A 14,617-nucleotide genomic window follows, 5' to 3' on the forward strand; every position below is an offset into this window, starting at 1 on the left:
CCATCTCTCTTTTGCACTTTATGCGCCAATCAATCTGAGGAATGAGACAAAATGCCATCTGCCCATTCCCTCCACATATGCTGCCTGATCTGTTGAGTTCCTCCAGCTCTTTGTATTTTTGCTCAAGATTCCAGCATCTGCAGTTTCTTGTGTCTCTGCTAATCCTTGAATTTTCTGGTATATAACCTCCCTAGATATAATACTGAGCAGGATTTTCCTCTGGTTAAACTTGTGATCATTCAAAATGCTCCTTTATATTGGAGGAGTGGCAGATTACATTTAATTGAATTTGAAATGTAAAGGACTCTGCCTAAGAAGAAATAAGTTGCATTTATATTCAAAACCTGACGAGGAAAGAGCTATTGATGGTTAACTGTCATCTAAGGGATAACCATGCCGAAGCTTACAAAGTAGATTAGCTGATGGAGCAGAATGTAAACCAATGGAAATCTTGTTCAAAATGTTTGTGCACTTATCAGATTACATCTTAAACATCTGTATCCAGATCTCAGGGGAAGCAGAGATCAAGACAATGTGCATGGAGCGTGAATGAAAGATATCCGTAAACTACAGGGAACTCTGAAGGCATTGGTTTAGATCTAGCTACCTTGAAAGAAAATTTCTGACAAGAGACGATCTAAGGTACAGCAATAGGTACATAGTACATGGTACAGTGTTACAGTGTCATAGGAAAGGGTACAGCGAAGATTTACGAGGATGTTGCCAGTACTAGAGGGACTGAGCTATAGGCAGAGATTGTGTAGGCTGGAACTCTATTCCTTGCAATGCAGGAGGATGAGGGGTGATCAAGTTAGGAAATGGGGAAGTACAAAGAGATCTGGGTGTCCTTGTATAAGAAAATAACTGCAGATGCTGGTACAAATCAAAGGTATTTATTCACAAAATGCTGGAGTAACTCAGCATCTCAGGAGAGAAGGAATGGGTAACGTTTCGGGTCGAGACCCTTCTTGGGTGTCCTTGTTCATCAGTCACTTAAAGTTAGCATGCAGGTACAGCAGGCAGTGAAGAAAGCTAATGGCATGTTGGCCTTTATGACGAGAGGAGTTGAGTATAGGAGCAAAGAGGTCCTTCTGCAGTTGTACAGGGCCCTAGTGAGACCGCACCTGGAGTACTGTGTGCAGTTTTGGTCTCCAAATTTGAGGAAGGATATTCTTGCTATTGAGGGCGTGCAGCGTAGGTTCACTAGGTTAATTCCCGGAATTGCAGAACTGTCGAATGTTGAAAGACTGGAGCGACTAGGCTTGTATATGCTGGAATTCAGAAGGATGAGAGAGGATCTTATTGAAACATATAAGATTTTTAAGGGGTTGGACACGTTAGAGGCGGGAAACAAGTTCCCAATGTTGGGGGAGTCCAGAACCAGGGGCCACAGTTAAGAATAAGGGGTAGGCCATTTAGAACGGAGATGAGGAAAAACTTTTCCACTCAGAGTTGTAAATCTGTGGAATTCTCTGCTTCAGAAGGCAGTGGAGGCCAATTCTCTGGATGCTGTCAAGAGAGAGCTAGATAGAGCTCTTAAAGATAGCGGAGTCAGGGGGTATGGGGAGAAGGCAGGAATGGGGTACTGATTGTGAATGATCAGCCATGATCACATTGAATGGTGGTGCTGGCTCGAAGGGCCGAATGGCCTATTGTCTATTGTCTTATTGAGGTGTATAAGATCATGAGAGGATTAGATTGGGTAGATGTACAGAGTCTCTTGCCCAGAGTAGGTGAATCGAGGACCAGAGGACATAGGTTTAAGGTGAAGGGGAAAAGATTTAATAGGAATCTGAGGGGTAACTTTTTCACACAAAGGGTGGTGGATGTATGGAACAAGCTGCCAGAGGAGGTAGTTGAGGCAGGGACTATCCCGACATTTAAGAAACAGTTAGACAGGTACATGGATAGGACAGGTTTGGAGGGATATGGACCAAATGCTGGCAGGTGGGACTAGTGTAGCTGGGACAGGTTGGCTGGTATGAGAAGGTTGGGCTGAAGGGCCTGTTTCCACACTGTATGACTCTATGACTCTAATAGCTTGATTATCTTCCAACCTTTGGTGTTCTTCTCTAATATTTGTTTTCCATTTCTCCTTTTCCAACAATGGGCCCAAAAATACGAAGTATTAACAGATTGAGGTTGTGAATATATGTGATGTGGCATTTGGTAGTGAGACCCATGTGCAATCACTCTGAATCTCCAAGGGGAAATTGAACTGGTCCTAGGCTAGATTGCTGACTACTCAATATGGTGCCATAATCAGTCTGAAGAACGGTCCTGACCCTGACCTGACTAACCATGTCCTCCAGAGATGCTGACTGACCCGCTGAGTTACTCCAGCACTTTGTGGGGGGTTTTTCATGGTGCTATATGGGTTACCTTACTGGACTAACAACTCGAAGCCTGGACTATTGACCAGGAGACAAGCTTTAACCCAACCACAGTAACTAGCAAATTTAAATTTGAGCAATAATCTAAATCTGGAATAGAATTCTGTACCTCAGAGGTCTGTGGATGCTTAGTCATTGAGAGTATCCAAGGCTGAGATTGATGGATTTTTGGACCACAATCGAATTAAAAATATGGGATCAGGCAGGATATCCAATGTTGGATTGTGTCAAGGGGTTTAAATGGCCAAATCCTGTTTATGCCTTTTATGTTCTTATAGTGCTAAATGCATGAACAGCTAACATAAGCACTATCAATATGCTCTCCGTCTGGTTTTTATCATCTGAGGCAGCATGATAGGGATTTATCCTCAGATTCAGTTGCAGACTCGTTCAAGTTCTCCCAATGGCGATCCCTATTCTACCAACTAGAACTGGCAATGCTACTATGCAAGATATCAAAGAACACAGTAAGAAAATTAAAAGAATGAAATGCCCTTTTTAAACTTCACTCACATAAAAATAGAAAATTCACCTTTGGTTCTTTAGTAATCATTTTAAGCACCTATGTAAGATATATGTTTAAGTTTCTATTGTTCAGAGAATAAATGGAAACTACAGCAAACGTCACAATTCCTTCCACTTCAACAATGCTTAGTAAGCTTTGACAGGAGCAATTTCAACTTGCCACAATCTTTCAAACTTCTTACTCATCAAAAGCTGACAACTTCATAATTTTAGAAAAAAACACAAGTCATCCACCAGGCAGAGCAGACAGCAGTACTAAATCTTTCTTGCTGCCATCTGCGAATATTTTGTTATGCTTTCCAAGTTTTTACACAGCTTGATTATTTCTAAAAGCTCCCTACCCCATGTGGTGCATGTGGTGACTTTAGAGTAACTTTAAAACACTGGGGTTTATCTATATCGACTCTGCATTGCTGAAGGACACCCAGAGAATCCATAGTATCCTGTAGTTTCCTGCAGGTTTTTCGGTATAATGCAAGAATGCAAAAGAAAGACTTGGTTTAGAAATATGCCTGATTACTTTTACTGCAAATTCAGTTGACTGGAGAAGGTACTGCATCGAGAGCTGAGTCACAGCCAACCATGAACACTATCAAAGTTACACAAATTGCATATGACAGCTTTGACTATCTAAGAGAAACAGCAGCCAGCCATGTGGCCTCCTGCTAATCTTCCCGTTATAATGGCAGACTCGGTCCAAATTCACAGGACACAAAGTCCTTGCCAAATTAACAAGTTAACATTAACTCTGTGCAGCCCATCAGATTCCGATGCATATCAGTGTTGATAATTTAGAAAAATAAAGAAAACATGAAATATAGGATTCCAGAAATAGTATGTTACTGAGTAACACCAGGCGGCACAGTGGCGCAGCGGTAGAGTTAACATAGAAACATAGAAAATATGTGCAGGAGTAGGCCATTAGGCCCTTCGAGCCTGCACCGCCATTCAATATGATCATGGCTGATCATCCAACTCAGTATCCTGTACCTGCATTCTCTCCATATCCCCTGATCCCTTTAGGGCCACATCTAACTCCCTCTTAAATATAGCCAATGAACTGGCCTCAAGTTGCTGCCTTACAGCGAATGCAGCGCCGGAGATTCAGGTTCGATCCTGACTAGGGCGCCGTCTGTATGGAGTTTGTACGTTCTCCCCGTTGACCTGCGTGGGTTTTCTCCGAGATCTTCGGTTTCCTCCCACACTCCAAAGACGTGCAGGTATGTATGTTAATTGACTGGGTAAATGTAAAAATTGTCCCTAGTGTGTGTAGGATAGTGTTAATGTGCGGGGATCGCTGGGCGGCGCGGACTTGGTGGGCCGAAGGGCCTGTTTCCGCGCTGTATCTCTAAATCTAAATCTAAAAAAAAATCTAAAAAATGTTAATAATGAGAAATAATTATAATATGTAAGAAAAGTTTTTAAAAAAAATATGGTTAATGAATATTCTATTTTAATTTTGGAAGATGCCATATTACTCTAGATTGCATCAGGAAGGGAAATTAATAATGTCATCAAGTAGGAATGTTGAAACCCTGCGGTAGACACAAAATGCTGGAGTGACTCAACGGGATAGGTAGCATCTCTAGAGAGAAGGAATGGGTGACGTTTCGGGTCTACACCCTTCTTCAGACTTTAAACCCTGCAATTGATTGCGAGGCATTTCCTAACTCATTATAGATTGTGTTATCTTTTGAATTAATTTTTGAAAAGAATATTTGAAAGAATATATTTATTCGCAAAATGCTGGAGTAACTCAGCAGGTCAGGCAGCATCTCGGAAGAGAAGGAATGGGTGACGTTTCGGGTCGAGACCCTTCTTCAGAAAGAATATAGTTCCTTTGGCCTGGCAGGGCAGTGCTGAGGATCTAATTACATTCAATCTGATCTTTTAGGTGGGCTACATTGCTCGAACGCTCATTGTCAGACTCTCGAGACAGAGAGCCTACCTGGAACAATATCGCTGTGAGAGATTACCAGGTCAACAGAGGAAATAATTCAAGGATGTTCTCCGACACATCCATAACATCCTCACCAAATTCAGGGAATCCCTATCTCAGGACCCAGCAAAACGGAAAAGGAGCACCTCAGAGGTCTGCGTGTCTTCTTTTGGAGAACACAGCTCAGTGAAAATGGTGGAAGGGGTGCTCCCAAACAACCACCCAGACTTCATCACACCCCGAAACCCACAAAACCAAAGTGGAAGCAACCTTGAACCTAAGGGCCTTTTCAAGAAGAGGACTAACCTGTCTAAGCAGCTTTTATTATCTTCAATAACACCAGTACTACATTTGAAGCTCTTAATAAGGGAGAAAGCTACACTAACCCCAAAGGTGAAGCAAATCAAACTTGGAGTCTGCAATCGAGGGAAATATTTGATAGAGATAGGACTTGGAGTTACTGTATGTGGCCGTACACAGACTTTAATTGAAATATTATTCGTGGCAACTTCATTTTTGAAGAAAGCCCATGGACATGGATTGAGCGTGTAGGTAAAGTGTTCTGTCTGCATTATTTAAACAAGACTTCAATCAATATAGTTGCACATATTGATGAAGGCAGCTCCTCAGGGTGCATGTCTGAAACAGACACCAGATAACCTGCTTTGGTAAATGTGGGGCCTCATGCCAAATCTGCGCAGCTGAGCATAATCTGGCCTCCATATGACTGAATCAGCAGATCTTAAAGGGATAAGAGAGCCTGCCACCAAAGTCCTTGTTTAGTTTAGTTTAGTTTAGTTTCTTATTGTCACTTGGACAGAGGTTCCTGTTGTGATTCACTTCCATCCTATGTACTTTTGATATTTCTCTGATGGGAACAATTTCTCTCTATCTACCCTGCAGGATTTTAATTAATTCCATCAGATCACACAACCTTCTCTGATCACAGGAGAATAACCCCAGCCTCTCCTGATTATACAGGTAACAAAGCCTCTCATTCTTGGTATCATCATGCTACATTTCTCTTGCACAGAAACAGGACCTCACTGAGTCCACAATGACCATTGAATGCCCGTTCACACTAGTTCTATATTATCCCACTTTCACATCCACTTGTTACACAATTGGGACAATACGCAGAGGCCAATTAACCTACAAACCCAAACATCTTTGCGATGTGGAAGGAAACCAGAGCACCCAAAGGAAACCCATGTGGTCGCAGGGAGAACGTGCAAACGCCGCACTGACAGCACCCAAGTTTAGGATCAAACCTGGGTCTCTGGTGCTGTGAGGCAGCAACTCTACAGAGCAACTGCCTCTGAGTTTGCTCTGCCATTCTCAATGAACTCAGCAGATATACCTCCAGATTCCACTGTTCTTGTAACTGTGATATTTTAAGAAAAAAGGAAAAAAGGTTCAAAATTCCTGAGTAAAGGGGAAGTGCTGAATATGCCAGCATAGGGTCGACTGCAGCCAGCAAAATGGTGAATATCCCACTGGGATGGAGAGTAAAATTCAATACATGGCTCCTGGAACATATGGTGCAGAAACAAATTAAATCTACCTCCTCTCCCCGGCATGAGATATAGCACACGAACAACCACAGTGTCATTCAACTGGCAGAAACATTCAACAGACCTCATTCTCAGGAAAGTTTGCATTCAGTAAGAAATGTAGATAATGTTGTGAGCGAGCAGCAGAGTGGCTGCCTTGCAGCGCTTGCAATGCCGGAGACCTGGGTTTGATCCCGACTCCGAGTGCTGTCTGTACGGAGTTTGTACATTCTCCCCGTGACCTGCATGGGTTTTCTCCGAGATATTCGATTTCCTCCCACACTCCAAAGACGTACAGGTTTGTAGGTTAATTGGCTTGGGTTTGTATATTTGGTATAACAAGGGACATGTGTAAATTGTGTAAGGGACATGTCTAAATTGTCCCTAGTGTGTAGGCTTGTGCCAATGTGCGGGGATCATTGGTCGGTACGGACTCGGTGGGCCGAAAGGCCTATTTCCGCGCTGTAACTGCAAACTAAACTAAACTAAGCATCCAATACAATGTGCTCTTTTGTCAGTGAAGAGTGGACCCATTGCCTGCTGTGTAAGCTGGCAGCATATACATTGGTTTATTTACTGTGGCATTTGTACCCACTCGGTGCTAGCAGCTTTCAGTTCAATATGATTTAATTGTGAAGCATTCTGTCTCCCTAAAAATAGAACTTATTAGGGAGACAGGATATCAGCATGTTTTTCAACCATGCAAAGTTTCCTTTCTTCTGGCATTAAACCAGATAGTTAACACCATTTATATTAAAGTATGAATTGTGATTTGCTCTCTAAACCCACTAAATATTGGATATTTTATTCTTTGTAAACAGTGTTAAAAGTCTTTCCTTCAAAGTCTTTTTTTCACAATAAGCCGAAATCCAATAAAATGCATAAATACAGTGAATGCCATCAATTATTCTTTTTAATCCTAAACATGTAGAGCACTTTAATTCCAATGAAAAACATGAAATCAGATTCCATTAGCATTGCTTGGCAGATGCAAGTTTGTGCAAGTTACCTTCTGACACTTCCACTATTCTCAAAAGTAGTTTAAATTTGAGAATTAAGAGTATAATACACTGAACATCGAAAAATGTAGCGAGGGAACATGCCCTGTGGTTCACAATGTCTGTGTCGAACATGATGCCATGATAAACTAATTTTATCGGCCTGCACATGATCTAAATCCCTCCTTTCCCTGTAAATCCATGTGCCTATCTAAAAGCTTCTTAAACGCTACGATTGTATCTGTCTCCACTAACAGCCCAGGCAATGTGTTCCAGGCACCCACCACCCTCTGTATAAAAGATTTGGTCCACATATCTACTTTAAATTTTACCCTCTCACCGAGTCTACGCCGACAACCAATCATTTGTACACTGGGGGCAATTTGCGGAAGCCAATTAATTTACAAATCTGCATGTCTTTGGAATGAGGGAGAGAACCATAGCACCCGGAGAAAGCTCATGCGGTCACAGGTGGGAAGTGCAAATTCCACACAGACAACACCCAAGGTCAGGAGCAAAACCTGGGTCTCTGGCACTGTGAGGCAGCAGCTTACCACGGCACCACTATGCCACCCATAGTCTTTGACTTTTCCAACCTGGGAAAAAGGTTCTGACTGTCTACCCAATCTATGTCTCATAATTTTACATATCTCTATCGGACCTATCAACCTCTGACGTTCCAGAGAAAGCAATCCAAGTCTATCCAACTTCTTTTTATAGCTAACACCCTCTAATCTGGGCAGCATTCTGGTAAAACCTCATGCCAAAGCCTTCCCAAAGCCTCCACATCCTTCCTGTAATGGGGCGACCAGACTGCACGCAATATTCCAAATCGTACTTCTCCTCCTGATCCATGTTCCTTTCAAATACGACTCGGAATGCAGAAACCTTCAATTTGCTTTCTTAACAAAATGTATGGATAGACATACTTGTTTTCAAAACGGAAATAGATAGATGGTTTGAAGTAAGTGACTGCTAAAGATATGACATTAAAAACCATGCAAGAGTGAGAGGACTTACCGATGTCCCACGTACGCTGGTTGTTGCTTTCTATTTCAATTTTGCCAATAACGTACCAGATGCATGCCATCCAGTGAGCCAGCAATGCAAACATGGACATTAGCAGCGTGAGAACTATCGTGCTGTGTTGAGAGTATCGATCCAGCTTTTGCAATAATCTCAACAGACGTAACAGGCGTACCGTTTTTAGAAGGTGAACAATTGAGACCTGCCAACAAAAGGGAGAAACACTGATGGTCAGCACCATTTTGTCTATTAATTTAGTTTAGAGATACAGCATGGACACAGGCCCTTCAGCCCACCAAGTCCACGCCAATGAAGGATCACCCGTACACTAGTTCTATCCTACACACGTGAGAATTTACAGAAGCCAATTAACCTACAAATCTGCACATCTTTGGGATGTGGGAGGAAACCAGGTCAATAGGCAATAGGTGCAGGAGGCCATTCGGCCCTTCGAGCCTGTACGCACCGCCATTCAATGTGATCATGGCTGATCATTCCCAATCAGTACCCCGTTCCTGCCTTCTCCCCATACCCCCTGACTCCGCTATCCTTAAGAGCTCGATCTAGCTCTCTCTTGGATGCATTCAGAGAATTGGCCTCCACTGCCTTCTGAGGCAGAGAATTCCACCCAGAGAAACCCCACATGGTCACAGGGAGAATGTGCAAACTCCAAACAGACAGCAATCGTAGTCAGGATCAAACTCATGTCTCTGGTACTGTAAGGCAGCAACTCTACCGCTGCACCACTGTGCCACCCTTATTAGGACAATTCAAGTTACAAATTAATTTATTGGATTCTCTTATGGAGGACTCATTATTAGTAAATAAAATATTCCTTTTGCTGCTGTAATATGATTTTTTCGCTTCCCTAACCTCTGTTATGTCACAAGAAAGCCAACTGTCTTAGAAACATAGAAAAATAGGTGCAGGAGTGGGCCATTCGGCCCTTCGAGCTAGCACCGCCATTCAATATGATCATGGCTGATCATCTAAAATCAGTACCCTGTTCCTGCATTTTCCTCATATCCCTTGATTCCTTTAGCCGGAAGAGCTAAATCTAATTATCTCTTGAAAACATCCAGTGAATTGGCCTCCACTGTCTTCTGTGGCAGAGAATTCCACAGATTCACAACTCTTTGGGTGATTTTTTTTCCCTCATGTCTGTCCTAAATGGCCTACCCCTTATTCTTAAAGTTGTGACCCCTGGTTCTGGACTCCCCCAAGAAATGACTTGAATAAAACAAGCGTATTTCTGCTATTTTACTTCCTGTAAGACAATGATATAGTTGCCAGATATTTTTACAAAGTCGATAAATCATATAATTTATTGCTCATATCATATCATATCATATATATACAGCCGGAAACAGGCCTTTTCGGCCCTCCAAGTCCGTGCCGCCCAGTGATCCCATGCTGACAATGATTATTCTGCAATAGTATAAAAATACGAGCTGGATCATCTCTGACCCAGCTCACTGCAGTCCCCAACCTCCTGGGATCCTGCAGTGGCTTCTGGGCCTCAGGCACCATATCTTAAATCCTATCTCTGGAACACACTGATGGCTGACAATGGTGTTTTAACTGCTTTTAAATGTCCCTCATTGTCAGACACATTTAAAAATCATACAATTATGTTTAAATAATTAATGCAGACATACTTATAATTAAAACACATGATATAATTAATAACATGTATTTGAAATAGAACATAGGACAGAACAGGCCCTTCGGCCCACAATGTCTGTGCCGAACATGATGCCACGAGAAACTAATCTCATTGCTTTCACATGATCCATATCCCTCCATTCTCTGCATTCCAAGTGCCTATCTGAAAGTCTCTTAAACACCATTAGCATATCTGTCACCACCATCACTCCTGGTAACATGTTCCAGGCACCAACCAACCTCGTGTGAAATACTTGCCCTGCAAATCTCCTTTAAACCTTGACCTTCTCACCTTAAAGACATGCCCTCTTGTCTGGGCCATTTTCATCCTGGGGAAAAAGATTCTGACTGTCTACCCTATCTATGCCTCTCGTAATTGTATGTACTTCTAACAGGTCCTCCTCAGCCTGTGGCTTTCTGGAGAAAACAATCTGAATTTGTCCAACATCTAACTGATCCAGGCAACATTCTGATTATGCTATTCTGCACCCTCTCCAAATCCTCCACATCCATCTTGTAATGGGATGACCGTAACTGCACTCCTAACTCCAAATGTAGCCTAATCAATGTCCTCATTGCAGCTTCTTCCAGCTCTGCTCGGGCTTCTACCTTGCACCAGACTCCTACAACATCTTAAAGCTGCTGACCTGTGCCTGGCCGGCAGCAGCTGGCACCCGTTGAGATAGTCATTTGTCAACCAACACTATTCCTCCCATAAAGTTTAGTTTATTATGTTCGTGTGCACTGAGGTACAGTGGAAAGCATTGTTGCTGCCTGCTCTCCAGTCAGCGGAAAGACTATACGTGATTACAATCAAGCCATTAACAGTTTACATACAGGATAAAAGGAATAACATTTAGTGCAACATGAAGTCCTATAAAGTCGAATTAAAGATTGTCCGAAGGTCCCGGGACTCTTAACTAAACAAACTAAACTAACTGAAATTGAAAAGATTTGTAGGAGGCATGAGGGATTGTAGATGATGGAAACTGGAACTAAAGATAAACTCCCAGAGAAACTGAGCAGAATCAGACCTGATGCAAGGTCTTGATCGAAACATTGAACAACTGTTTGCCTCCACAGATGCTGCCTGACCTGTTGTGTTCCTCCACGAGTTTATAGTCATAGAATTTGTATGATTGGTTAATGATCCTCAGCAGAAATTTATAACTTGACGCAGTCTCTTCAGAATCACATCCTAGGTTTATTAGGACACCGGAATTGGAAATAGTTTAGTTTAGTTCATTGTTGTCATGTGTACCGAGGTACAGTGAAAAGCTTTTATAGAAACAGAAACATAGACAATAGGTGCAGCGGTAGGCCATTTGGCCCTTCGAGCCAGCACCGCCATTCAATATGATCATGACTGATCATCCAAAATCAGTACCTGTTACTGCTTTTTCCCCATATCCTTTGATTCCATTAGCCCTAAGAGCTAAATCTAACTCTCTCCTGAAAACATCCAGTGAATTGGCCTCCACTGCCTTCTGTGGCAGAGAATTCCACAGATTCACAACTCTCCGGGTGACAAGTTTTTCCTCATCACAGTCCTAAATGGCCTACCCCTTATTCTTAAACCATGACCCCTGGTTCTGGACTTCCCCAACATCGGGAACATTTTTCCTGAATCTAGCCTGTCCAATCCTTTAAGAATTTTATATGTTTCTATAAGATACCCTCTCATCCTTCTAAATTTCAGTGAATACAAGCCCAGTTGACCCATTCATTCATCATATGTCAGTCCCGCCATCCGGGAATTAATCTGGTGAACCTATGCTGCACTCCCTTAGTAGTAAGAATGTCTTTCCTCTTAGGAGACCAAAACTGCACACAATACTCCAGGTGTGATCTCACCAGAGCCTTGTACAACTGCAGTAGGACCTTCTTGCTCCTAAACTCAAATCCTCTCACAATGAAGGCCACTAGCTTTCTTCACTGCCTGCTGTACCTGCATGCTTACTTCCAGTGACTGATGTACAAGGGCACCCAGGTCTCATTGCACCTCCCCTTTTCCTAATCTGATACCATTCAGATAATAATCTGCCTTCCTGTTCTAGCCACCAAAATGGATAACCTCACATTTATCCCCATTATACTGCATCTGCCATGCATCTGCCCACTCACCCAACCTATCCAAGTCACCCTGCAGCCTCATAGCATCCTCCTCGCAGCTCACAATGCCACCCAGCTTTGTGTCATTTATGGTAATCTAGTTTAGTGCAATCTGTCCACAATCAAGCTGTCCACCGAGTACAGATACAGGATAAAGGGAATAATGTTTAGTGCACGATAAAGTCCACGATAAAATCCGATTAAAGATAGTCTGAGGGTCTCCAATTAGGATGATGGTAGGTCAGGATCACTCTCTAGTTGGTGATAGGATGGTTCAGTTGCCTGATAACACCTGGAAAGAAACTGTCCCTGAATATGGAGGTGTGTGTTTTCACACTTCTGTACCTCTTGCCTGATGGGAGAGGGGAGAAGAGGGAGTGTGTGGGGTGAGACTCGACGTTGATAATGCTGGTGGCCTGGTTGAGGTAGAGCGAGTTGTAAATGGAGTCAATGGAAGGGAGGTTAGTTTGTGTGATGGTCTGGGTTGCATCCACAATTCTCTGCAATTTCTTGCAGTCTTGGATGGAACCGTTCCCAAACCAAGCTGTGATGCATCCTGATAAAATGCTTCCTACAGCGCGTCCTGATAAAATGCTTTCTACAGGACATGCCGAACATCCTAAGCCTTCTAAAGAATTAGAGGCATTGGTGTGCTTTCTTGGCCATTGTGTCGATATGGCTAGTCCGGGCCAAGTTGTTGGTGATATTTACTCCTAGAAACTTGAAGTTTTCAACCATCTCTACTTCTGCACCGTCAATGTATACCAGGGCATGTATACAGCTTCTCTTCCTAAAGTCGATCACTATGTCTTTTATCTTGCTGACATTGAGGGAATGGTTGTTGTCCTGACACCAGGTTAGCAGGTTCTCAATCTCTGTACTCCCTCTCATTATTATTTGATATTCGGCCCACTACAGAGGTAGGTGTCGGCTGCAAATTTGTACATTGAGTTGTATTTGTATTTGGCTGCACAGTCGTGTATGTGTGTAAGGAGTAAAGAAAGAGGCTAAGAATGCATCCTTGTAGAGCATCAGTTTTGAGGATTCTCTTAGAGGATGAGAATCTGTAGTCAAATACGTGCTCAACGAAATGGGGGAGAGGGTGCTGGGGTAACCACAAAACTGAAGCTTCCCATTACTGACATTTCATTTAATAAAAACTGGATAAAATCATACAGGGAAAGTCTTTGAATTCAGGCAGTCACATTTTGCAACACTTAATATTAAAAGCAAATTGATTTGGAGAAATGTTGAGGAAAGGTCACCCTCTAATCACAATCATTCAAGTTTCATAATCCTTGACATTTAACTGCCCTAACTGCAGGAGGCTGGTGTAAAACAGCAGCCCTCTACCTTGACAAGACAGCAAAGACAGAGAATAATAATTTGGGTTTCTAAGAATTAGAATAATAATTGTTTTATGATCAGAGAAAACAAATTTACCAAGTACAACAGCTGCTTTTTTTTCCTATTGTGATAACATTCTAAAAGAGAAAATATATTTGTCTCAGCTATTTTCTCACACAATGTAGCACAGCTTGTTATAAACTCAATAATAAATGGTTTCAACAATCAGATGTATTTTCCTCATATTTCTGAAGAAATGCAATGAATTATACATTTTGAGTCTTTCAAAAATCTCTTAAACACCAAGTCCCTTTATAGAAAAAAGGAACTGCAGATGCTGGTTAATACACAAAAGGACACAATGTACAGGAGTAACTCAAAAGGTCAGGCAGCATCTCCGGAGAACATGGATAGGTAATGTTTTTGGTCGACTGGGGAAGGGTCTCTTTATAGATTTTATTAATGACTAACTCTATCCAATTAAAAAAAGAAATAGCACTCATTAACACAAGCTGCAATTGATAAACAAGTATTCTTTCCCAAGGTTTTGTGACATTAACAATGACAACAATCATGAACGGATACCATTATCTAACAAAGTAAAATGCAATATTTTACTTTATTTTACCGATATTGAAAGTAGGAAAAAGAAACATGAAAAGTCTTAACAGATCCAATAAAATCTGTAGAAAAGAGAGAAAATTAACATTTCAGATTCAATGATTATGGCAATTCTACCCAACCATTTAATCTCTCTCAATACCCAAATTATTTTAAAGCTATAACATATCTGGTTTTACCAATTTTTGTGTGTGAATAGATTTTAACCTGCCTCACTAAAAAATCTCACTTTACTGTGCAGCATATTGTAGTGCGAATAAGCACACAATAGACAATAAACAATAGACAATAGGTGCAGGAGTAGGCCATTCGGCCCTTCGAGCCAGCACCGCCATTCAATGTGATCATGGCTGATCATTATCAATCAGTACCCCGTTCCTGCCTTCTCCCCATATCCCCTGACTCCGCTATCCTTAAGAGCTCGGTCTAGCTCTCTCT

At 42.0% G+C, this 14,617-nt stretch overlaps 1 protein-coding gene across 2 annotated transcripts in view; it reads right to left on the minus strand.

The window, feature by feature from the left end:
- Positions 1 to 14,617, minus strand: part of kcnh8 (potassium voltage-gated channel, subfamily H (eag-related), member 8) — a 299,288-nt gene that overhangs the window by 80,347 nt on the left and 204,324 nt on the right. Inside the window, exon 7 of one of the 2 annotated variants that reach the window (XM_078417923.1) lies at positions 8,429 to 8,636. The exons of the other annotated variant lie outside the window; for it this stretch is intronic. Within the exon in view, the coding sequence (XP_078274049.1) occupies positions 8,429 to 8,636 (208 nt within the window). The remainder of the gene's footprint in view (positions 1 to 8,428; positions 8,637 to 14,617) is intronic. 2 annotated transcript variants of the gene reach the window in all.

The sequence above is a fragment of the Rhinoraja longicauda genome, chromosome 2 (genome assembly GCF_053455715.1).
Source record: "Rhinoraja longicauda isolate Sanriku21f chromosome 2, sRhiLon1.1, whole genome shotgun sequence".
In the NCBI taxonomy this organism is placed as follows: Eukaryota; Metazoa; Chordata; class Chondrichthyes; order Rajiformes; family Arhynchobatidae; genus Rhinoraja; species Rhinoraja longicauda.